Raw genomic sequence first — 25,578 nt, forward strand, 5'->3', positions numbered from 1 at the left:
CAAGAGAGCATCACCAACAAGAAAGAATGGGCGCCCATAGTTGGTAAACTATTAGCTGAAAAATGTTTGCCATCATGACCAGAGGAGCCCTGAGCTTCTGACCTGCTTGTTTATATTTCCTCTGCCTTCATTTTCTATTCCTGAGGGCAGCCTCTTCTTTAGTAGGTTTGCTGAAAATTGGGTGTAATGTGCTTGCCTAAGTAGTAGAACCTAATGATCACTGAGAGTTTTAACTCATGCTTTAGACTATCTGTGTGAAGATTAATAAAATCAGTCTGGTTTTTCAGAAAAATGGAAGCAACTGTCTACTTAAGAAATGTTCAAAGGACCATTCATCTTTAACCAAGCATGATTGGTTCCTTTCCCTTTGCAAAGCAAGGGTGGAAGGTCAAGTAAAAAGTGGATGGACAGGGCAACCTCAGGTTGTTTTGTTTTGTTTTTGGTGCTGGTGCTTGAACCCAGGACATTGCACATGCTAAAGCACACACTCTATCACTGAGCTTCACCTCCAGCCCAACCTCAGTTTTTGTAGCTCGAAAATAATCATAACAAGATGCCTAAATGACAGTGGGAAGCTGAGCAGGGGAAGTTAACTGATGAGCAATACAGGCTGCAAACCAGAAGAACAGGGAGAAGATTTCATTGGGCTGTTCAAAGGATTAAGTAGCTTGTATTCTGACAAGACTTTGGTATTGTTGGAGGAAGGAGTTAAGACATAACACCCATTTGCTTATGTCCTCCTCCAGAAGTTTTAAAGAGGTCTATAGATAGATGAAGATATAGTTTATGAATAAAATATTGCAGAATAATTATTATCAATGTCATTAAAAAATGTGCTACCAGTGCGTGGGAAGGTTTTCAAATTACTCTGTTTAGATAGCAGTTGTAGGCAGGCAGAGCCAGTTTGTACTCAGCAGTCTCAAGGTACAGAGGAGAATCCTGCCCATTCACTTGCTTACCTTTCTTTATGGGTTATTACTATTTCCTCTTAGGACTATTTTCCTCTAAATGTTTGACTGGGTAGAGTTATGTGTAGTGTAGCAATGATTTGGAGGATGACCAAGCCAAGGTCTTCCTATTTCTTGCTGACTTACATTGATATATTCAAGACAAGATTTTTTTCAGATGGGTTTATTGAGGTACGAGTGACATGGAAAATGTGGAACATGGTATATCCCCATGCAGGACATGTCACCAGACATGTCCATCACCTCTCAGTTTCCTCCTGCCCCTATTAATATCATTATTGTTGTTGTTTGCGGTGTTAAAAATACACCCATCCCTCTATGCAACATTCAAGTGTATAATACAGTATTGGCAACTACAGGCACTGGGTATATAGTAGTTCGTCTGCACTTACTCATCTTGTGTAACTGAGACTTTGTATTCTTTGCCCACCAATCCTCAGCCCCATCTTGGTGTTCACATTCTGTCTTCTAATTCAATAAGTTGGACTGTTTTAGATTCCACATGTAAGTGACAGCATTGGTATTTGTCTTTCTGTGTTTGACTTATTTCACTTAACATCTTCCAGGTCCATCCATATAGTCACAAATTGCAGGATTTATATTTTTAGGGCTATTCCATTTTATACACACACACACACACACACACCACATTTTCTTTATCCATTTGTCAACAGACTTCTTGGTTCTCTCTCTCTCTCTCTCTCTCTCTCTCTCTCTCTCTCTCTCTCTCCATATATATATATATATATATATATATATATATATATATATATAAACAAGGGGTGTCTAACACTAAGTCATATCCCCATCCCTCTTTTTATTTTTCATTTTGAGACACAGTGTTACTAAGTTCTGAGGGTTGCTGAGGCTGCCTTTGAACTTGGTGATCCTCCCACCCCAGCTTCCTGAGTTGCTGGTATTACTAGCGTGCAGCACCATGCCTGGCTGATTCTATATCTTGGTATCTCTTTGAGATTTTGATATAAATTCTTTTGGACAAATATCCAGAGTTTGTGTTACTGGATCTTTCTTTTTAATATATTTTAGGAACCACCATGCTACTTTTCATACTGGCTGAACCAATTTGCATTTCCAAAAATAGTGTACCAGAGTTCCCCTTTCTCCACATCCTTGTCAACATTTGTTGTCTTTAGTTTTAAATAATAACCATCCTAATCACAGGAGTGGGTTGCTATCTCAGTGTGGTTTCCTTGCATTTCCTTGGTGATTAGTGAAGTGGAGCATCTTCTCATTACCTGTTAGCCATTTTTATGTTTTTTTTTTCATAAATATCTTTCATAAACATTTTTAGTATTTATTCATATGCATTTCCCATGCTCTTTGGTTATTTAATATTCATAACAGACTTCACAGTCATCTGAGGGAAGTTGGTTGTGTAGTCAGTCCTTTGTTTTTATCTATAAAATGGCCAATAAAGGATTTTCATTCTATATGTTTTATTAAAAATATCTTTCTTAGTTGTTGATAGATCTATATTTTATTTACTTATACGTGGTGCTGAGAATCGAACCCAGTACCTCACACATACCAGGCAAGTATGCCACCGCTGAGCCCCAGTCCCAACCCCTCATTCTGCATGTTTTTTTTTTTTTTTTTTTAATGTCTATTCAGTTCCTTTGTCCTCTTTTTTCCCCATATGGAGACATGAACCCAGGGCCTTGCATATGCTAGCAAGTACTCTGCCACTGAGCTACACCCTCAGGCCTCTTTTCCCACTTTTTATTATTTTATTTTTATTATTTTAATTTTTATCAGAATATTATAATTATACATAACATTCATTATGCCATATTTATACATATGCACATAGCATAATTTGATCAAACTTGTTCCCCAGTATAATTTTTCCCATCCCCTCTTCTGTCCCCCTGATCCTCTTTCTCTGCTCTGCTAGTCTCCCTCCTATTATTATCTTTTAAAATTATTATAATAAAAATTGCTTGTGAGGATGTGGGGAAAAGGTACACTTGAGTTATGAGTGACATGTAAAGTCACGTACATGTATACACTGTTGGTGGGGGCTGCAAATAGTATAATCTCTATGGAAATCAGTATGGAGATTCCACAAAAGACCAGGAATGGAGCTACCATATGACACAGCTATTCTATTCCTTGGTATTAATCAAAAACAACAGATAATAGAATAATATGATGGTGTATGCATTCCAATGTTTATAGCATTACAATTGGTTTATAGCCAAATTATGGAACCAGTGTAGGTATCCATTATCCAACAAATGGATAAAGAAAATGTGGCATATATACACAATGGAGTTTTACTTAGGCATAAAGAAGAATGAACTGTGTCATTTGTTGGTAAAAGGATGGAACTGAAGAGCATCATGATAAGGGAAATAAACCAAGCTCTGAAAATCAACGTCAAATATTTGCCCATTTTTAAAATGGGCCAATAGTAGTATTATTTTGCTACTGAGTTGTAGATATTCCTTATCTATTATAGATACCCCTTCTTAGATATGTGGTTTGTCAATATTTTCTCCCATTACATAGGTTGCTTTTTCACTGTGTTGATTGTTTCCTTTGCTGTGCAGTAGTTTCTTAGTTTGATGTAGTCCCTCTTTCTAGTTTTGCTTTTGTTGGGTGTGCTTTTGGTGTCATATAAAAAAATTTTTTTTTCAAGACCAATCTCATAAAGCTTCCCCCTCTCTTCTAAGTGTTTTTCAGTTTAAGGTTTTAAGTTTTTAATACATTTTGAGTTGAGTGTGTGTGTGTGTGTGGGGGGGTGTAAATTAAGGGTCCAGTTTTTTTTTCTTCATTGTGGAAATCCAGACACTATTTGTTGAAAGATTGTCCTCCCCCGACTCTGTTTTTGGCTACCTTGTTGAAGATCAGTTGGTCATATATGCTTGGATTTATTTATGGGCTCTTATTCTGTTACATTGGTCTATATGTCTTTCTTTGTCAGTACCTTGCTGTTTTGATTACTGTAGCTTTGTATTATGTTTTGAAATCAGAAAGTGGGATACCCACAGATCTGTTCTTCTTTTTCAAGCTTGCTTTAGTTATTTGGGGTCCATATGAATGTTTGGATTACTTTTTCTATTTCTGTAAAAAATAGTTTTTTATAGAGAGATTGCACTGAATCTGTAGATAACTTTGGTTCCTATAGGCACTTAACGTATTAAGTCTTCCAGTGCATAAATATGGGCTGTCTGATTATTTGTGTTAACAGAATTACTATTAGAACCTGTGAAGTATGCTCATATGCCTGAGAATGGCTTAACAAGCAGGGAGGTAGGGCATGCACCTGATTTTCCTCTGGCTCCTAGGGATACTTTATCCTGGGTATCGCAGAAGGCTTTAGCCCAATGTGTTTTATAGTAGAAACAACCATAGTTTGATAAAAGAGCATTCTTCTGTCTGTAGTCATTGAGCCTTGTAAGTTCTGGTTGTGTGAAATGAACTTGACTGAGTGACTTGAGGATATTCTCAAGTGCCCAAAGATCCTTTTGGTTTTCTTTGACATGCCTTGCTGTCATTTATTCTGCTGTCTAGGGATCATCAACACACTTGTTCTCCAACTTTTCAGTCCATGTGTATTTATTATGGATCAAGGTCCAGCCTCATGCCTGAGCATGGCAACTAGTAGGAGACTTTTTCTTTTCTTTTTTAACTTAAAGGTGATTAAATTCGTTTAGGGGTGGATAATATAAAACACTTGAATCCCTAAAGGTTTTTGTAATTGACATGAAATTCTGTCAGGTGCCAAGTTTGATTGCATTATTATTCAGTATCCCTGTTGATTTATGAAAATTGGATTAAAACATGTAATCGTCTTTTGTCACAACACAGATCTTTCCTTTATGTAAAGCTCCCAATGGCAGTGGACGATGAAGGGCTCTTCCCTGCGGTTGTGACAGCACTGCGCCCCTACAGTGCACCAACAGAGAACTCAACCCACGAGGGCTGCTCGCAGACTCGGAACCCCCAGGACCACTGATGGCCTGTTTTCTGTACTGTCAGGCCCAGCAAAACCCTTCCCTGCTTTGTGACAGCGGCCAGTTACCCACAATTAAGCTTTATCAGAGTGGCCATAGGAAGAAGTCCAAGCGATTTCCTATTGGGAGTTTGCCTGTGGGACAGGGTATAGCTCCGAGGCATAGTTTTTAGGTATGCTGGTAGCCTCTGACCTGATCCTTTGTCCTCATGAAAAACTTCCTGGCTCCTAGAACTGCTGCTTTCCTTGGAGTAACTCGGATTTAATTATTCTGCATTCAAAAGCAGGCAGATCCTAGACACGTTTCAGACCCTCGTCTCCCTTGGTCTTGGTTACATCCCCGTCGCACACATGGTTCTGTTTTGGCCTGGTGACCCTCAGGAAAACCTGATAAACTTGAAAGGGTTGTTTCCCGATCCCTCAGAGCGGGAGATGGTTTCCTGCCGGCTCGATCCTCGGGATTTAAGAAAGCGAGAGTGCGCTCGCGGGCACAAACAGGAAAGCCTGACATCACGGAGCGGCGCGGGGAGGAGTCTGCTCCTCGCTCGCTCGCTCGCTCGCTCGCTCGCCTGCTCGCTGCGCTCCCTTTGTGGCCCGAGTCGCGCGCACCGGCGGCGGCGGGGACAGCGAGGCGCGTGCTGTGCGCGGCGGCCGCTCGGGACGGGACCGGGCAGCTGGCGCCGCGGCGGCCTCGGAGCAGGGCGCATCATGCAGCATACCGGAGAGAAAACTGAGAATGAAATTGCTTTGGCAAGCTAAAATGGTAACGCGAGCTCCCTGCCTTGTCCCGAGGCTTCTCTGGTGGGAATCTTCTGCCGCTTTCTCTGGGCGTGTTTTGGACGCCCTCGCAGCGAACGGAGCAATCCGAGCCCCTACTTGTGAGCTGCCGCTTTCTCACTCTGCTTTGTATTCATTCCTCCCTCCGCGTCCTCTCCCTTTAAACCGTACCTACTTTCCGGCCGTGGCCTTTGGTGTGTGTGGGACAGTTGCGTGTCCGGAGAGAACTTTGAAGGAAAACTGCTGCTCTGGGCGGACCGCGGAGCGCTCCTGCGTCCCAAGCAGCTCTTTCACCCAAATCTAAGGTTTAGCTGGCGACATGGAAATCAGGGGGTCGCTGCATAGATTTTTAGCTCAAGCTGCATGATGATGTGTGGCTCTTTCTGCGCTTGCCAGATTATTTTATGGAAATAAAAACTTTCCACCCCCGCTAACTTTGTGGGTTCCAAAACAATAAGAGAAGAAAAAGACACGCAGAGCATTTCACTTCCTACGGGGTGAGGACTCTTGGCATTTTCAACACTTGTTTGTGTCTGAGTTTGCTCAGATAATTGAGCCGCTTATGAAAGTACAAACTTTTTCTACAAATGAGTTATTTTTCTTTTTACTTAAGGGGGAAACGTTAATTGGGACTAAACCACAGTTTCTCTGTGAAGAGGGGGAAAAAAAGACTTTTAAAAACTATTTAAGATATGTAAGCGAGTTTAGGAAAAATAACTAAATGGAAAAGTCGGGGGATCCTGATACCACAGGAAAGGGCAAGGAGCCAAGAAAACCTCAGCATTCCCTGTATCCCAGCGTGTCTTGCAGTGCTCTGATTGTAGTATTTATTTTGAACAGCCCATCTTGTGCCTTGAGTGCTGGTGTAAGCAGCACAGCAGCTGGGATAGATTGTGGTTAGCAGAGAGGAAAAAAAATACTCTTTCTTTCTCTTTATCCCATCCCTGGCAGAGCTCGATTCAGGACTGGGGTGAAGAGGTAGAGGAAGGCGCTGTTTACCATGTCACCCTCAAAAGAGTCCAGATTCAACAGGCTGCCAATAAAGGAGCAAGATGGCTAGGGGTGAGTAAAGCTGGAGAGATTGTGAACTTTGGAATTTCGGTATCTGTTGTTCTGTGAATATCATTATTATTTAGCAGAGGCAGCTTTCCCCCGCCCCCCCTCCCCAGTCCTCTTTTGGACTTAAAAAGGAAACTGCTAATGACCTAGTGTTTGCACTAGCTTTTCAGGCCTGTTTTTGTACTTGATGTTTTCCAAAGCATCTCCCCTAGGTTGGTCAATAATTCAGAACCTCTTAGAAACATCTTGATGTATTTGGCAAATAGATTGAATTAGAAAATGACACACAGAGTGACAGGTCCAGAAGGCAACACTGTTAGACAGGAGCCATAAGCACCCTGGCCCACACAGCACCCTTCTGTCTCTCTCTGCCCTCCACCTATTGATGCTGACAACCTCTACTCCCACAATACCCAGAATGCTCAGGGGACAGACCATTCCAAGTCCACTCCCTTTGAGGGGTGGCAGGTTTTAAATTGTAAACTCTTTTCTGTAGCCTGGGAAGAGGCAAATGCATGGGTGTGCCCAGGACTTCTCCTGTAGAAGAAAGAAAGAGGAGGGGCGGGGGCTTTGGAAAACACTGCTTCTGTAGATAAGACTCCTTTCCACTGAGATTCTAAGTATGGGATAGGGTCATGTCAGTTCTTAGCCTAGTGGTTCTTTCAGCTAGTCCCTAATCAAGGAACTGTGGGAAATGGAGAGCCCTGGAACAGGACTGGTACTTGGGCAAACATGAACCCATGATTGGAGGAATTCTGGATCTGGAGCTAGAAGTCATCTTCAGAGAAACCTGGGAGAGGTGACACCAGAAGCCTTGGGAGAGGAAAGAATGGAGGCTAAGTAGGGATGTCCTGCCCCTGTCTTGGTTCCGGTCACACTCAGGGGATGGACTTTGGAGTAATGAATGTTATACACTTGCATCTCATCTTTACTGACTTTGAGTTCCAGAAAATTCAGCATGTTGAGAGCAGAAAGGTAGAGTGTGATGGGGACAAGAAGCACCACTGCCCAGGGCCTTGAGGCAGCATGTGGCTTGTAAGTCCTGGAGCGGCAGGCAGGAGGACCAGCAGCCTCACCTCCTCTGCTGGGCATGTTGCTCTGGCCTCCCATGGCTGCTTCAGCCCAGGCTTTCCTGCTACTGTACTTGGCTGAGACACCACACACTAGGGCAGTGCACTTAGAGACATCGCAGTTGTGGTTTGGAAAGATAGGAACCTTTCCAGTGGAAATTAGAGGTCTTTACTACCAAGTAGGCACCTTACTCACAAGATGATCTTAGAGTTAATTATGTGCATCACCAGCTGACCTGATAGGAAAAGCAGAACTAGAATTCTGACAAGTCATTACTTTGTATTTGGTGGTTGTGTATTTGTATTTTATTTTAATGTGGTGTTGAGGTGGTTAGGCCTGTCTGGCTATTTCAGAATGATTCACAAGATCTGAACCAGTTGCTTTCCAAAGGGTCATTACATTTTCTGGTATTGGCTTGTCCCCCTCTTTCTAATGGGACTGATGTTGATTGGGCAACAGCTTTAGTTTTTGGTCAAATATAATAGCAATGGATGTCACAGGGAAATGGAGGGGTCCATTCTGTAGTTCCCCCCTGCCCCAGAATGTCATTCTTCTAGGTGTGCACACTTCTGACTCTTCTGTTCTGGACTCCACTGCTCTCTTCTCCCTGTTCTCTTGGTCTCTCAAATGTCTGGAGTCCCGAGGTGGCTGACCCTGGACTTAGCAGTAGACCTGAAATACTGAGGAGGAGGATAATGGGAAAAGACTGGTTCTGGTTGAAGGAGGACCCTTCCCCCTTCCCCCTGTTTCAACAAAGTGTGACTTACTGCTACCACCCTACTCAAGAGCCTGTTCTTAGAACTTCCCACCCCAGTAACACTTGTTTTCTTCTTTAGGTGTTCTATGGGGAAGCTCTGTTTTGGTTCTTGAAAATTCCAGACTTAATTAAATGTGACTCAACCAATTGAGCCATAGCAATTACAAAGTCTTTCTTTTTAGGACAGAGTGGCTTCACCATGTTTGTTTTCCTACATACCAATAACCTTAGAATTCTTCAAAGTACCTAGTTGTAGCAATAACTAAAGATTGAGGTTAGGTGAGGAAATCATTGAAATATGAAAATAATCCTATTTTCAAAGGAAATTGAGGAAGTGGTATTATGATTACCTGTTTTGTTTACACATAAGAAAACTAATGCCTAGAGAGGTTAAATTGCTTGCCAGGGTCCCACAGCCAGGAAGGGGTAGAGGCTGGATTTGAATCCAGATGGTTAGTTGTTTGCTGTCAAGAGCTACCTGGAACCTTAAGGCTGTTTCCTTATTAGTAGAAGAACTGGCTCAAGAGCAAGGAGGCTCACTGTGGGCTTTTCCCTGAGGATGCACCTGGGGCAGGCTTGAGAGATAGGGCTTTCTGTTCCTCTTTATGCTTTGAATGATAACTTGAGCTGCAAACTGAAAAGAGGTATTGTGAAGGTGTGCTGTGTTGATAAGTTCTCCATTTTGGATGTGTGAAGCACGATGCCCTGAAGACATTGATGAGAACGTGCGTGTAGGCACTGCCTCTGTGTGTGTCTGTGATGCTGCTCAAAAGCCTAAAAGGTGGAGCGTGATTTTGTATTTTCCGAATCTAAGACCTCTAAACATGGTCAAGGTTCAGTTCTGAAAATTATAGCAAAATTATTAACCATTGTCAGATGTAGAGTCTCATATAGTCCAAAACGTTTAGATCATTCTTTTAAAATTTGTTTCTTAAATGTTGTGTTTATTGATCTTTTGAAGTAAGACAGTGTATCTTTGGTTGTAAAACATACCAACTAATGGGGTGCAGGCCCTGTTTGTTCACGCAGTGCAGGCTTGTCCATCACACTGGGGTTGTGTTGCCAATTTTGGAAAATAATAAGTATTATTGAAACACTGAATCGTTTTTCCCTTATTATCGCATCTTAGGCTGAGATAATTTTACCCACCGATAACTCTTCTAGAAGAATGGCTCCAGCTATGTCATCTAGCCATACCATCTCAGGGTTGGAAGGGACATTTAAAACATGTTTTTATCCAAACATTCCCTGAGCCTGTGGAGTATGCTTTGAGTTCTGAAAGGGCAAATGGTCAGACTTGTTGTTTGTCCTTGGTCCTAGCATTGTGGTTGTACATTGACTCTGAGATGTTGAAATGAGTTAAGAAAATATCCGTAGTCTCTGGAAGCAGGAAATGGCCCATTATAGAGAGAATACTCAAAGGGACAGAAGAAAAGAATCCAGGGAAGGGGCTTTGGTGTCTTAACATAGGCAAACTCTAGAGTCCAGAAAAATATGTCAAACCCAAGACAGTTCAACATGGGGGTATTGTTTCACAAGCAGGATTGAGAGTGCAAGGTTTGTGGGGAGTGGAGGGGTCAGTGGATAGTCACGTGGCTTTCCTCAGTTCTGAGCTTCTGTGGTCATGAGGTCGTTGTGGGGCCCGGTGCCTCCTTCCTTGCGTCCATGTTTATCACACTGTTTCCCACACAGACTCTTTGATAAATGTTGGGCTGAGCTGAAATGCTTGATAGCTAGGAGGTTGATAAAGATAGTAAAATAGGAAAGAAGAATGCAGAATATAGAAATAAAAGGAACTGGAAATCTCACGAAGCACCTCACGTTTGGGTGAATCGTAGCCAGCCTGGGGTCTGGGAGTGCAGTGTAACCCTCTGTAGCATCTGGGCTGAGAAATTGACTTGAGGGGATATGTGATTTAGATCCGCTCTACTTGGTATTTGGGTGGCGTTACTAGGCATGTTGCCTTAATATGGTGTACAGTTCCTTGAATTCTCAGGTAACTTCGCTTCTGGGAACCCTCTCGGATCCTCCAGGTCTGTGTGGGCTGTCTTTCCTGTATCTCCTGTTAGGCTACCTCACTCTGTTGTATTTATCTGTTTGTATCCCCGACTAGACTGGGAAGCTCACAACCATAGCCATTCTATTGGCAGAAACTCAGTAAATGTTTGTTGAATGAATGGACCTAGCATCATCCTTCTTTGGACAACTAGTATCGTCTTGATAAATATGAACATGCGGCAGCTTCTCATTTAAAACAAAATCAGCATGAACATGTTAGCTTATAAAGAGAAGGAGAGGGGCACGTGAGTGAGAAAAAATCAGTCAGGCAATGATTACAGCTGTCTTAACATCCTTCCTGGAACAAAGTGGGCGCAAACAAAGGTAGCGATTATTTTAACAAAACTTCCTCAGTGCTTTTTAAAGCCAGGAGATCCAATTGTACTTGTCTTATTACTGAATGCTAAAGAAATAAAGGCAGTGCATGAGTTAAAAAGTGTTTGGCAACATTACAGTTGCATGTGGTTGGAAGTGCAGGAGTGGGATTTGAGAATCGTAAGGAGCTAAGCCCTAGAGGAGCCTCTGGTTTACAGTTGGTCCTCCTCGTTTTCATCCTGGAGAACAGGCCCTCGGGTTATGTTGTTCATGTCTGTTGGGATGTTTAATTTAGGCTTTAGAAAGTAAATTTCAAAATTAGGTAACCATTAGTAAATGAGCCAACTGGTATTTTTCATTTTGATCTTGGAAACCTGTTTCTAAAAGAATTAATCCAATAATATGGTGGCCTGTTCCTATCAAGACAGTAAATTTGAATTGCCTGTGATATTGTTATTGGATCGATGTTCTCTACTGCTTTCAAAGTCTGTTGGGATCTGTGTCAGAAATATGAGGCATGTAATTAAGAATATCGACTTCAGTTCACCAGTCCAGGGGGTACTGCTTGGAGTTTCCAATACATGTCTACCCCTCGCCAACAGCAACAGCATTGACATTCAAGGCACATTCACTCTTTATACTTAAAAGTATGCATTCTTTTAAATTAATATTGTGAACATATTTCATTCTTATTTCTATGAAATCATAAACAAAAAGCCCGTGGAGTTATAAATTAAGACAGACAAGGAGAGCAGTAAGATATTGTGCTTTTCTGTTTTAGCACTTAGTTGGAATTTATCACCGCCCTATCCCACTTAGTTCAGTTCCTTTTGTCCATGTCAAATATATCCCTGTAAACTTCCCCTTTCTACATGATCGGAATCTTATAGTGACTGTCTTACATATTTTATGTTAAAATATGCAAAAATACACTAAATAACTAAAACATTCGAATTTCAACCAGGACATTACTTTTTGCAGGAAAGCACTGATTTCCATAAACAAAGCAAGAAAAATATTGCTAATGGGAGAAGATAATGGAACTGCTTTGTTCCCTCGGAGAGACTCGGCCAGTTCTGTGTCTGGGTTGCCACGGGTGTGGCTAGCTCCACAGAGTTGATCTGGAGTTCTCTGGAGTTTCTGGCAGTTTCTGGGTCATTTGTGGTAAACATCCAATGGGAACCCCCTCACTACTGTTGCACATCTTGTACGATTCTGTCAGCTGCATTTCGCCTGCTGACCCCTCCTTTGAAGGCACTTGTTTATTCATCAAAAACCTAGTATACTAGGTGCTGTGATAAGTTAAAGATTGGGGAGATAAAGTAAGATAAAACACTCCTTGCTCTGAAGGAACTTGCAGGTGATGGGGGAGACGGAAGGTTAAACTAGTTGCTGTGGTTTGTAGTTTGTAAGTGTGATCCCGGCTCAGAGAGCCAAGCAAGGGGGCTTTGAAATCAGCTGGGAGAAAGGGGTGGATGGTCCAGGATGGTGGCATGGGAGAGAGGGTCCTTCACAGGTGACCAATGAGTTAGGAGTTAAAAGAGAGTATGTGAGGTGCTGGGGAGGCATCCAGCCTCTAAGTGAGACTCCTATGTGAGGCTTGGCCCAGGGAAGAGGGAAGTGTACCTGGGGGAAAGTGACAGGAAAGGGGCCAGAAAGAAAGGCCTGAGCCTCTTGCTGAGAGCCGGTGCTTCTCAGCTATGGGATGGCTAGCTTTGGACTTCACCTGGTCCTGAATACCAGGGCAGCCATGGAGGGTTTTAAGCAGAGTGGCACAGCCAGGTTTACATCTTAGAGTGGCAGCTGACAGCTAGAAAGTGGACGCATTGGAAGGGACCCAGGCTGGAGACCTGGGAGGAGGTTTTAGAGGTAATGAGGTGAAGAAAAGGCCAAGACCCGAGGGAAACTGAATGAAGAGCCTTGGGGGTGGGGTGGAGTGCAGGTGCGGGAGGGAGGTGGTGGGTGAGAAGGGGGGCTTCGGGGCGCCTGGGTCTCAGGATCTGGGTTTCCACAAGGAGGTCTGCAGGAGCTGTCTAGCTTTCTGAGGTCAGTGCCCTCTTCTCTTTAGGTCAGATATACTGGGCTTCCCGTCAGGTTTCCCTGTGGAAGACATTAACAAATGCTTCCTTTCCCTTGAGAAGGCCCTGCAGAAAAGCCAGATCAGGGCGTGCCCGACTGTCCTGTCTGGAGGCAAAATCTCACCAGGAACAGGCGGAAAGCACTGCTTGCCTTCTGAGGTTTTAGGGAACTTTGCAGAGCTGGTGCTTCTTGGCCTTTGCTAGTCTTGTGTTTCCCTACAAACTCAACAAATTGAAGCTGTAGGCCACGGAGAGAGAATAAACATGGAACCCACAGAACAATGATTACAGAGTTGTATTTTAGAGAATGACATTTAAACTATACTTGTGTTATTCTTAGGGACACAAGAAATTAGACGTCCTAGTCTTTTTCTCTTCCCCTTCTCAATACCTTTAAACCCTCTCTAACACCATCCTGGCTGCTGGCAACACTGTTCCTGAATGCTCACTTTGAAGTAGTTCTGTGTCTTGTATAAAGGGACAATTTTAGTAAGATCTAATGCTTTCTTAGTTAAATGCTGCCGCATTTCAGCATATCTCTCTCTTAAATGTGTGTGTACACACTCACAGCCTAACAGTTAAAGTGTCTTTTCACATTTTGGTTTTTAGGTCTTGGTACATCTTTTTAATGTCACTCCATGGCCTCTTCTGTATATTGATCAGAGCTGGATTTTGTCATGTACTTGGTTTTCTTCAATTACCTCATTATTGTCATTGCCTGATTGACTTTACTCTGAGAACTGTCCTTAGTTTAAAAAATAATAAAACAGAGGAAGAAAGAATAAAGGTAGAGCAAGCTTACAACAGTAAACAGGAGGCTTCACCTTGTAGGAGACTCAGTTTTGTGCATGGAGAGGAACTGTGCACTTACCACTGGCCCTTTCTCTTTGCACAGTGAAAGTGCCTGGCCTTCTTGCTGGTGTGGCTGTGCTGTGCTTCCCGATTTGGCTCTGCCCAGCTGTTTCCTCAAAGCCCTCTTCTCCAGTGGAGCTGGCTGGGAGTGGCTTGGTGCATCATGGTTGGCTCTAGGTGATTCACACTCACCACCCTGTGTGTTCTGGTGTTTAGCTGCCTGTGCCATCTGTGGCCCATTCACCTGAATTCCTTTCAACGCAGCCAATCCTACAAGTTGTCTGCTCTTTTCTGAAAAGTATTGGTTAATTCAACTTTTTTTTTCTTTTTCCTTGTTTCCTCTTGATTTAAATACTCATTTTCGTTTTTTGTAAAAGTGAAGCCAAGTCTGAGTCTTTCCAGTTTCATCTTTCCAAAGATCATCTGAAGGTCCTGGCCATGCCTTTTCTATTAAAAGAGGATGCCTTTGGTCGGTCATTTAAAACCGCTGACTCTGCACCCTCGTGCCAGTAACTCTTCCTAGTTATGTGCCATCCTTGTGCCTATAACTTCTGTCACTGTTGACAAAGGTAAAATCATGACCATTTTTATCTCACAAAAGTACATTTAGTGGACATAGGTAAAAATAACTGAAACTGGATTGGACCTTGGCCAAAAATAAAATGTTTTTTAATCATGCCCTTTTCTTGTTAAAATTGAAACACTTGAAATTGTTTATTGAGCGAACTGATACTCCTAAATAGCAACCTCAGGAAAACGGAAGCATTTGGTTAGTTTGTGAAGCACCAGGAAAAGATTTGCCACTTCTGTCTGAAGGTTGACACAATGCAGTAAACAAATGGCCAACTATTCACAGGACCCACAGCCATCAAGGCTGGCTGGACAATCAGTGCGTGCTTCTTTCTCTCTGCTGGGGACTGCAGAGGAGCTGGCACTTCCCAGCTGCTCTTCCTTTTCGAGGTATTTCCAGCAGGAGCTGGATGTAGGAAGTGACCTAGTGCATAGGCCAAGAACCTGTCTTTGGAGCCAGACAGTATGAATTCAGAGTTTGCCTCTGCCACGTGTGAGCTACAGAGGCTCAAGCTATGGGGTTATTTAACCTCCCTAAGCCGGAGTTCCTCACCTGTGGAATGAGGATACGGGTGCCTTTCTGGTGGAACTGCTCTCAAGCCCAGCTCAGCTACCTGCGTAGGTGCTTATCATGGTGCCAAGGCCCTGGTGAGACTCACTAACTGAGTGGTGGGGCTGAGGTTTGCACCCCACTGTCAGGCTCCATTTTGAACCTTGCCATGGAACTCTGGAGAGCCCTGAGACTTTCTTTGTAGAGCTCTGAGCCTTGGGGTCATATGAACTCCAGTTTGCTTGACTAAGAAACTGTATTAGCAAGGCTTACAGATATGTTCCTGGCAATGTTCTCCCATTGTGCACTTCTAAGAGGAAGGACCAACTGTGACAGGGTCAGTAGTCTTTGTTTATTAGAAGTAAATATAGACTACCAAACTTACCATGTTTATTGCTAAATACAACTTATTGTTGTATTTTCTCTATCTGGCTGGCTACATAGTGAAAGATGGAATTATTTCTTGGGCTCCAATTTTTTTTTTAAGATTTCACAGCAGCTTTATTTTTTTATTTTTTGGGTTTTTTTTTGTTTTTGCTTTTTTTAGGGATTTAATTTTTTTAAATTTGTTTTAATTAGTTATACATGACAGTAGAATGCATTTATACACTTTGATATATCATACATAGATGGGATATAATTTCTCATTTTTCTGAATGTACATATTGCAGAATCATATTGGTCTTGTAGTCACATATATACATATAGTAATGATATCTGTTTCATTCTACTGTCTTTCCTATCCCCATATGCCCTCCCTTCCCCTCCCATCACTTCCCTCTACCTAATCTAAGGTAACGCTATTCTTCCCTAGTGTCTCCCCCAACCCCAGCCTTATTGTGAGTTAGCATCTGCATATTAGAGAAAACATTTGGCCTTTGGTTTTGTGGGATTGGCTTATTTCCCTTAGCAACCAACCATTTACTGGCAAATGCCATAGTTTCACTTTTCTTTAAAGCTGAATAATATTACATTGAATATATATGCCACATTTTCTTTATCCATTCATCTATTGAGGGACACCTAGGTTGGTTCCATAATCTAGCTATTGTGAATTGGGGCTCCAATATTTTGCATTTCAAATTTCTTCAGGCTTTCCAGAGTTAATTTGTTAGTGTTCTTTTTCTTTTCTTTTCTTTTTTTTTGTATACCTAAAAAAACTTAACTATTTAACAGCAGATCATATTCTATTTTACATTTGCTATTTCTGATGGAAAACTGAGATGGTAGGAAACATTTTTTCTACTACCTGCTTAGTAAACATTATGCTAGCATTGGGGATACTCTAGGATGTTAGCAAACTGTGTGTGCATCATAAATTTCAAGTCCTAGATTACACTGCTTGAGATAAAATAAAGATAAAATTTCTTGCTTTGCCACCTGTTCATGAGCCAATATAGCACTGGAGCCCCAAACCAGGAATGAGCTGAATTGCTCCTGAGGTTGTGACTTTCAGATGATTTTGAAGTTGTACATTTCCTTATTTGTGAAATGAGGATAATACATGCTTTTCCCTCTGCCTGTGTGTTTTGTAAGGATCGCATTAATTAATATATATGAAAGTATTTTTTAATATACAAGTTGTTAAACAAACATAAGGGTTTTCTTATTATTGTTATTCATCTTAAAGGCTTCTCTCTCTCTCTCTCTCTCTCTCTCTCTCTCTCTTTCTTTCCTCATCACTGAAAGGCCTCATGAGCATGTGGTTCTGTTCCATAGTCTTCCTCTTCCCTCATTCCAGAGGGAATATTCTATATTCTTCTCTTCCCACATGCTACTTATCTAATGCTATTTCCATGCTTGACAAGGAGTAGTGTTTCTTCTGTCCCCAGGTGTTTTCCACTGGTATTCAGGTGCATTGAGAATGAGGACAGCTGGGCCTCTCTCAATAGATTGATCATGGGGAAAAACATTGCATTGTCACAGAATTCTAAAGATAATTTCAGCCCATATCTTGCATATGAAAACTTTCTATTTTCTATTTAATTCTCATTTTCTTTCTGGTACTTTTAATTTGTTGCAGAGAGAGTGGTAAAATTAATGCACCAATGAATGGAAAGCACTTCCAATCCAGTAGGAAAATCAACTCTTAATTTGAGACTCAATCCCAATGTAGAACTTGAACTCTTGACCTAATGCCAGAGGCACGAATGTCACCAACTGACCTGCACTGACCCTCATAAGATGTAGAAATTGAAAATGCTTCCTTTGAGTAGTCCTGCTGATGCTTTCTGTGTTTCTTCTTCTTCCAGTGTTTTCCTGTGGTGTTCCTGGCCTCCCTGTTTGGAACACAGTTCTATAGATCTATTTTTCTTGCTCTTTCCATTTGCTTGATACAGATGCTTCCTTCTTGCTTTCCATCTCTCCCTTGTAAGTTCCTTTTTTTGTTCTTGTTCCTTCCTGTCCTTCTTCTGGATTAAAAATAGTCTCCAGGGTCTTTGAGCTACTTGGCCACAAATCTGACCTTTCTTCTATTCATATGGGGACTCCCCTGAGCATCTTATCATCTTTCCTATTTACTCAAGATACTTGGATCCAGCATCTATTCCCTGTTAATTCGTGCCTGTTCCCAGCTGACTATGGAGCTAACTAACCCTTGTACTCACAGCTGAAACTGGAAATTAAAGCTCTTATGCAAAAGTGCTTAACAAGTGATTTGCTCACATTAAATGTTATGAACACTGAATTCTCTCTCATCTGCTGGCTCTGTGTGTGGTGCTAAAGAAAGGACTCTTTTTATATTCTCTGCCTTGGGATGCATGCGTGACACTTGTCTTTGTGCAGCGTCATGACACTGATGGCTCAGCCCCAGGACCAGCTTTCAGACAACATGCTGCTAAGGCTCCTGGAGGGACCTGTGATTGTTTTGCTCCACAAAAGTGTTTCTCAGGGAGCTGAGGTTGACTCGTGTTTCTTCATGAACATTCTTCACTTAGAGTTGGAGGATTAGGATATTCTGTACAAAAATGACTTTATCCAGTGTTGATCTAGACAGCCCACAAACGAGTGTCTGCTCAAGAGCAAAGGAGAAGAGCTGATGGCAGCAGCTCTGGTTTCAGCCTCAGCCCTCACCTGTGTGCTGAATCGAGGCAGCAGGGTTGACGCCTCTCTTCTCAGAGGCAGAAGATTTAAAAGGCTCCCTTCTGTGGCCCTCCAGTTCCCTGTGTGGTGATGCGTCCATGTAAAGACCGGGTCCCATTCTTAGTTGAGGGTCGGGTTGTGGATTTCCTCATCCCGAGTGAAGTTGGCTGCAGGAGCAGCGCTCTCTTCCTGCGTCCTGCTTGATGCCGTTGTGTTTTATGTTTGCAGGCGGCTGGCCAGCTCCCGCTGACCTTGAGTCTGAGCTCAAGTGTCGTCCCCACTTTCCTACTTCCCTCACCTCTCTTCTGGACCAGCTGGGTTTCCTAGCACCTTCCCCAGGAGCTCTGTTACATCACTTATCACCTTATTAACTATCTTCAAAATATTGCTCTTGGCCCTGTTCATTTGAGTGCTTTAAGGACGAAGCCATATTTAATTTATTTCCACATTCCTAAAACCTGGGACAGTGTCAGGGACATTGTCACTACTCTGTAAGCATCTTATAAATTGTTTGGCCTTATCTCTGTTACACATGCCTTACATGTATCTAGAACATGTATCTTAAGTGACAGTTTTTTAAATTGTCATTGGTAATATTGTAAATCTCAATTTTTGAAACAAAAAAACACTGAGTAAATAAATAGAATTTAACTCATGTCATATACTTCAACTAGTGACTCCACAAAAAAGAAAAGTACTGGTTTGCTTCCTCTTTGTCATCATTACTTGACCTACACACTTCATGATCTTAGGAGAAATGACCTAGCAATGATGGCGACCTTTGTAGATGGGCAGATGGAATTGAGAATCTATCTGTAAACTTCTTGGGGACATGTAGGTTGAGTCATGGTCAAGAACAGACCTCTAGAAACCTGATTTCTGCTCTGATTTCCAGAACTATCTTACTTGGTGTTTCCAGGTGTCTTTTATCTGAGGCCTATAATTTATTTCAAGTTTGCATAACCCAATATCAAGTCAGTCTAGCTTTGCTTTGTCTTTACATTTTTGTGACATCTGACCTCCTCTGTGCACATCACAATGAAGCTTCCTATTCTGAGACATAAGTCCTAGGCTTGTCATATGATTCCCATGGTGTGCTTCTTAGGACTCGTTGGCCAAAAAAAAAAAAAAAAAAAAAAAAAAAAAAAAAGGACTGAAAAATGAGTAACATGAATTATATACTATTGTCTGTATTGCTTCTCAATTTTCATTAATAAGACTCAGCTTCCTTTGCTGTCTTCCCTTTCACACTTATTCTATTCTGTGACCTTAAGTTCTTAGTTCTACCTTAGGCAAAACTTAAAGCCTAAGTCGCAGGTTGTCAGTGCTTTCCTTCAGACTCTCCCAGCTGTAATTGGCTCTGTCAACACCAAGCTCTCCACTGCCTCTGGTCCTTCTTGCCTGAGTCCTTACTGTCTTCTCCGTACAGGTGTCCCATTGTGTACCTTGGAAAAGGAGGAAGAATGTTTTAAGCAATGCTGTTCTTAAAAGAGGGCTTTAACAACCTTGCACTCTTGTGTGTGTGAAAGGAAAAATTCACAATCCTTCCATGGGAATATAACTCCTTTCACTTTTGCTTTTTATCTTCCAAGTTCTGTTCACAGGACTCATTTTAACATAGTTGCAGGCATGCTGTCTATTCAGTTTTTGTAATCAGCAGATAATATTTTTCAGAACAAATTCTGTAAAAGTTACTTTCTAGTTTGAATTGTGTGATATTTGTAATGTTTCTGATGTCACAGACAAAAAAATGCATTTGGACTTTGTGTATGAGGAGTTTCAAGGTGATAATGCCTATTATTGGTTTATAAGCCTCATTTCTGTTCTTTTACCTTGAAATTTCCCATTCCTTATCAGGGTTGTGGGGCTGCATGTGAGAGGAGGCCTTGTGACTGAATGTGCAGGAGTGGATGGCGCCCCTTCCTTCTGCTTCCAGACAGCATGGTGGGTCCAGCTGCTCTGGGGATGTGGGGCCAGAATGCTCCAGGGCTGCTTGCTCGGTGTGGTGGTTACTGGCCATGCACACTCACACTTGGAATGTGGCTCATCCAAAGTGAAATGTCTGTCCACATAAAAGCCACTTCAGATTTTAATGACTCAGTACTAAGAAAAGAATGTAAAATATCTCAGTAATTTTTTAGAGTGATCAACATGTTTCATGATGACATATAATAGGTTATATGAATATAATAGGTTAAATTAAATATATTATTAGAATTAACTGTACCTGTTGTGTTTGCTGTCTTTAATGTGGGAACTAACACATTTAAAATTACCCATGGCTGGCATATTGTTTTTCTTGGACAGTATTGCTCTTGAATCTTACTTTTCAATAGTAAATTGTCATTTATCAGTGGGTTCTGAAGTTAATTTAGTGGGTTAAAAATTAGTACTTTATAGCTGGGGTTGTGGCTCAGTGGTAGAGCACTTGTATAGCATGTGTGAGGCACTGGGTTTGATTCTCAGCACTGCATATAAATAAATTAAAGGTCCATTGAAAACTGAAAAAATATTTTAAAAAATCAGTATTTTAAAATCAGAATAGAATAGAAAATGTCAGAATGGCATTATTTTTGTTTTGAACACACACACACACACATGTGTGGACTGAGTACCATGTAAAATGTATTTTTTAAAAATAATGAATCATGGTAAAAAGTGTAAAAGTCAGTGTTCTGGGTGGTCTGGTGTAACCTGAAGTATTACCAGGAGGCCTGGTCTGCTCTATAGGAAGGCGGGTTGGTACCAGGAACATCATGTGGATTTCAGGTCTAGTTGGTGGAAGCGCCTCTGGAACTCCTCATCTAAACCAGACCCTGCATGAAAGTAAACCTGGACATTGGTCCTCATTAGCAGTAGCCCCTCAGGAGACTTCCAGGGTGAGGGGTGAATGAAGGATGCCTGCAGTGCTACTGAAGGCTGGACCTGTGTGCTCCGCCCTCAAGTGCCCCTGGAGTCCAGGAGTGACCTTTGTGTTATTGCTTGCTTCTGGAAGACTTCTTCAAAATGATTCAGGGGCAGAGATACTTTCTAAGAAGCAGGGTGGTTTTTTAGTGACCTTGGAGTCAAACTGGATTGAATGGGGTTTCTTGTGACCCTTTGCCCCTCCTCACCACAGTGACTTGTTGAAGTCAGAAGAAGCTGTTTTCTAATCCAAGAACACATCTTCTTCCTGCCTGACAGAAAACATGTCCTTTACAGTACACAGATGTAGGGGCAGTCACCAGGGCTACGCATTTCGTGGGGTTCTAAATAAAGGCCTCTTAAAGCCACAGAGAAGACGGGGAAAAAAAGGCTCCAAAGATTGAAGTTTATGGAGTTACATGGCCTCGTATTTATTCTGACAGTTGTAAAAATTCTTTTGGGCTGACCCATTTTTCCTTTCTTAATTTGAAAAAAAAAAAGTTCTGGCAGGCAGGAGTAAGAATGTAAACCATGTGACTAATGCTTCAGCTTTCTCTCCTGGAGCCAGATTTTTAAAAATTATATCTTAGACGTGCTTGAGTTTTTAAAAAACAGTTGCCCACCAAAGCCACCAAACACTTACTTCTGAAACTTGGTAGACTTAGATGGCATTCGTTTTCAGGAAAGAATCCTGAAGCACAGCATTTAGGAGTTATTGATGGAAACTTTCTTTGGGGATTTTGTCCTGGTGAATTAGATTATCCCAGGCACTGACCCAGGGCCAGGCAGCTTCTTCCTCTACTTTGCTTGAGTATTTCCAGTCCTCTTGGTAGCCACCCAGAATTTTCAAGAGAGTTAGACTAAATGATCCTCAAGGTCCTTTGTAGATGAAAAGTACTGAGTCCAGTGACAGGCGGGATTGGCAGTCAGGAGCCATGTTTATGTCTGCCTCTTGGGTCCCTGCTTGTCACACATAGTTCATTTGTTCAGTCACTTATTCACTCAAATTTGAGCACGAGTTATGTCCCAAATGTTGTTCAGGATTTCAGAGCATTTATCACAGTGAATCAAGGGCCCCCAAAGTCAAGTTCCAGTGTTCCTTTCTGTGTGATTTCCTGTGTGTTGCCTGTGCATACACCACACTTCAGCTAAATAGGCCACTTTCCTGTCTTAGGGTTTTTTTCTTTCTCTTTTGCCAATGTCTAAAATGTCCTCCTTCCTCCCAACCTCCTTCTGTTAAATACTACCCTTCACTCTAATTCCGGCTCTCATGCTACTTCGTCCCTGAATCCTCCGTTTTCCCAAGAGGTAGTAAATGGTCCTGCTCAGCACTCCAGGACACTTTGTACTTCTTTTGTGACACCATGTGTTATCATCTGTTAGGTTGAACTGTGTGAAATCACCATTTTTGTAAATTTCACGCCGTCAAATATTGGTAATTTTATACAGTTTTATCTAATATTAGCTGTGTTCTACATGGAACTTAAAATAGGTCTCTTTGTAAATGTACTGCATTCAGGATTTATATTCAGCAAAGATTCTGGGATCTTTCTTAAAAAATATAAATTATAAATCTTTATGTTTATTTTGAGTGTTGATTTTTAAAACTCTAAATATGGAAAATATTTATTTTTATTAAACTTAATTTTGTTAGTCTTATCGAACTTTCCCAGTATTTTTCATAATCTAAAATTCTGATTCAGTAAATCAATGTATCAGCCATAACTTTTAATTTAGGTTAATAAGCGTCTGTGTTACATTGCTAGAGATATTCCCCATTCCCAGCAAGACCCACTGGTTAACTTTGCTTCACCTCTCCACATTCCTTGACTGACTGATTTGGATTCAGATCTAGCCCACCTTGTAGTTATGCAGCATAGAGAACTCTATCTATTGTGTCTACAGCGATCTCAGGAGGGAGTTGGTGAGCTGGTTTCTTGGTCTCTGAACATCATGTCTGTAGCATTTCATGTTCCCTATGTAGGGTCAGGAAAGGATGGAAGGTCAGTTTGATGTGACTTTGTTTCTTCCGGTAATTTCCCGTCAGCTCCTAGTTACCATTGCTTACAAACCAAAGCAAGGATTTGAGCAACAGTTGTTGGCAGGAAGACCAGTCTCTCATTTCCAGTCTACCTTAATTCTTGTCCAAAAATTGGTTCATTTTCTTGTCACCACCCTTAGATGCGTCTTTGATTCTGTGCCTCGTGAAGGTTCCATTCATCAGTATTATGATCACATCTGCTGCTTCTTTCCATGCCCTTTCCAGTTGTCTGTGGAGACACAGAATCAATTAAAGGACTCAGTGCTTTTCTCCTGTCACTTCTGGGACCTCTGTGATGGTCCTACCCTTTCAGTTCAAAGATCATTTTCCTTGATAGGGAGGATGGAGCTAAAAGTGGGTGAGGTAGTTCTGCTTCTCTGTTATCAGTTGACATTACCCAGCTGATAATAAGTAGGTCACACCCTTCCTTAGTCTTGCTCCTAGAATAGCTGAAAAAAGTCATTTTATTTGACCTCCACATTTCCCACAAGACTTAGTTCGCTATGACCATTAGTTTTTATGTTACTGGGTTTTAAATGTGGACTACTCTATCTGAATAATGGGACCTTTCTGTCTCTCAGCACTCTGGTAGTCAGTTTCATTATGATAATGAATACATGAGGCAGGCTATCTTAATAAAGAAAAGCATTTCATTTAGCCCACAGTTTTGGAGGCAGAATGGCATGGGCTCTGGCAAGGCACTTCCCCTCCCGCAGTCTGGTCCGTGGCAGTGGTAGGAGCACATGCAAGAGGGAGTCATCACAGCAAGTCAGACAGGGACTGGGAGCCACATTCACTTCTAAGGGCATGCTCCCAGTTGACCTGAGGGCCTCCCTAGGTCTACACCTTGAAGGTCCCCTCTTACAAAATCCCAGTGAATGAACTTTTAGAGGCAAATGGTGTCCAAACCATCATCACCACCTTGATTTCTTTAGGTGCTTTCTTTCATGTCATATTTGAAATATTTGTCCCACCTTTCTTGAAGCCCCTTTCCTGTTATAGAAGGTTTATACTAAGTTTTATTTCCTTCTCTCAGCAGAGTAAACATCTAGAAGAAAGCACCAGCAGATATTGGTAACTGCTTATATAGTGAGAGGGAGGAGTCAGAGATAATTCTAACATTTTTGGTGCAGTTGAACTAAGAGAATAATGGTATCATTAACAGAAACCTGGATTCTGGAAGAACAACTTCGTGGTGCTGGTGGAAGGATAATGAATGATATGATTATTTGAATTTTGGAAGTACTGGGCTGAAGGGTTCCCTGATGAGAAGAAATTTGGAGTTAGAGGTGTGCATTTGCGTATCATTTACACATAGGTGGTACTTCGAGCAGCAAGAATGAATAGTATAGAAAAAATGGGAAATGGAAGAGCTGAAACATGCTTGGGTAGCAGCACATCCAGGGGGTAAAAGGGAAGAGCAGTTAGCAGGGAAGTCGGAAAGGTGTATGTAGTTAGGGCAGGCAGCAGAGACAGGCTAGTTCCTGGGGGTAGAGTAAAGGGAGGCCAAAGTTTTCCTGCGTTTAGAGTCTTATGTACTCTAAAAACGAGAAACACCCTCTCACTGTAGACCATTTCAACTTTTTTAAACAGCATATTTAAAAACTAAATATTAATGAAAAAGTTCTCTGAGGAGCCTAATAGCTGGTCTCGCAGGGAAGGCCAGGAGACCGCCATTCAGAAGGCCTGTCACAACAGCTCTTGCTGTATGACAAACCTGGTGACAGATATGGAGTCGTAGGAAAGCTCTTCATTCACAGTTTAGAAGTAGCAGATTTGAAGAGAGTGGGATGTCGAGGTAGACACAGCAAGGACCGACAATCCCAGTGGAGGCTTTGTTCCAATGTCACCTTCTTGCTGAGGCTTCTGGACCCTTCATTTAAATGGCAGTCCTTTCTCACCTTGAACCTCCCTCCCCCATTTTGGTTCACTTTCCCCTTCATGTCACTGTCTCACATGGCCTTTTGTTGATTCATTTGATTGCTCACTGTGGGTGGCTTGCCTGTGCCTGCATTGGAGTGTGAGTTCCAGGAAACTAGGGGTTTGGTTGTTCCCTCCCCACCTCCTAGAGTCTAGAACAGCACCTAGCAGATGAAGGACACAATAAGTATTTGTTGAATAAATGCATCTAATAAAGAGATCATGATTAAATACTGGGCAAAAGGACAGGTACTGCAGTTCCTTGTAGCAATTGGTAGCCTCCTGAGCTCTGCATGAAAGGTTAAGTCATGCTCATGTAGAAAAATAACATATTTCAGAAACATTTCCATTGAAAGAAATGTGACTTTTAAAATGTTAGTGTTTTAGGAAGTTTTCCTAGTTAAACACTAAATTTCCCCATGAAGGATCACTGTCATGTGATTTAAATGTACTGGTTTCTTAAAATTTGATTCTTCCTCAACCTTATTCATGCCCCAGACACCATACTTCTAGAGCTACTTGAAGCAGTGTTACAGGTGTTACCCCCTTCCTTCCTAGTATCAGAGGCCTTTACCAAAAGGTGTGGAATTAGTTAGAC

General features: G+C 41.8%; 1 protein-coding gene across 4 annotated transcripts in view; it reads left to right on the forward strand.

Moving 5' to 3' along the window:
- Rgl1 (ral guanine nucleotide dissociation stimulator like 1) overlaps positions 1-25,578 on the forward strand; it is a 238,894-nt gene that overhangs the window by 122,761 nt on the left and 90,555 nt on the right. For 2 of the 4 annotated variants that reach the window (XM_040277558.2, XM_040277559.2), the window contains exon 4: positions 6,676-6,786. The exons of 1 other annotated variant lie outside the window; for it this stretch is intronic. In XM_040277558.2, coding sequence (XP_040133492.1) covers positions 6,676-6,786 — 111 coding nt within the window. Of the gene's footprint in view, positions 1-5,446; positions 5,711-6,675; positions 6,787-25,578 lie in introns of those variants that run through there. One more of the 4 variants, XM_005319702.4, reaches the window with a different exon arrangement.

This window comes from Ictidomys tridecemlineatus, chromosome 10, assembly GCF_052094955.1.
Source record: "Ictidomys tridecemlineatus isolate mIctTri1 chromosome 10, mIctTri1.hap1, whole genome shotgun sequence".
NCBI lineage: Eukaryota > Metazoa > Chordata > Mammalia > Rodentia > Sciuridae > Ictidomys > Ictidomys tridecemlineatus.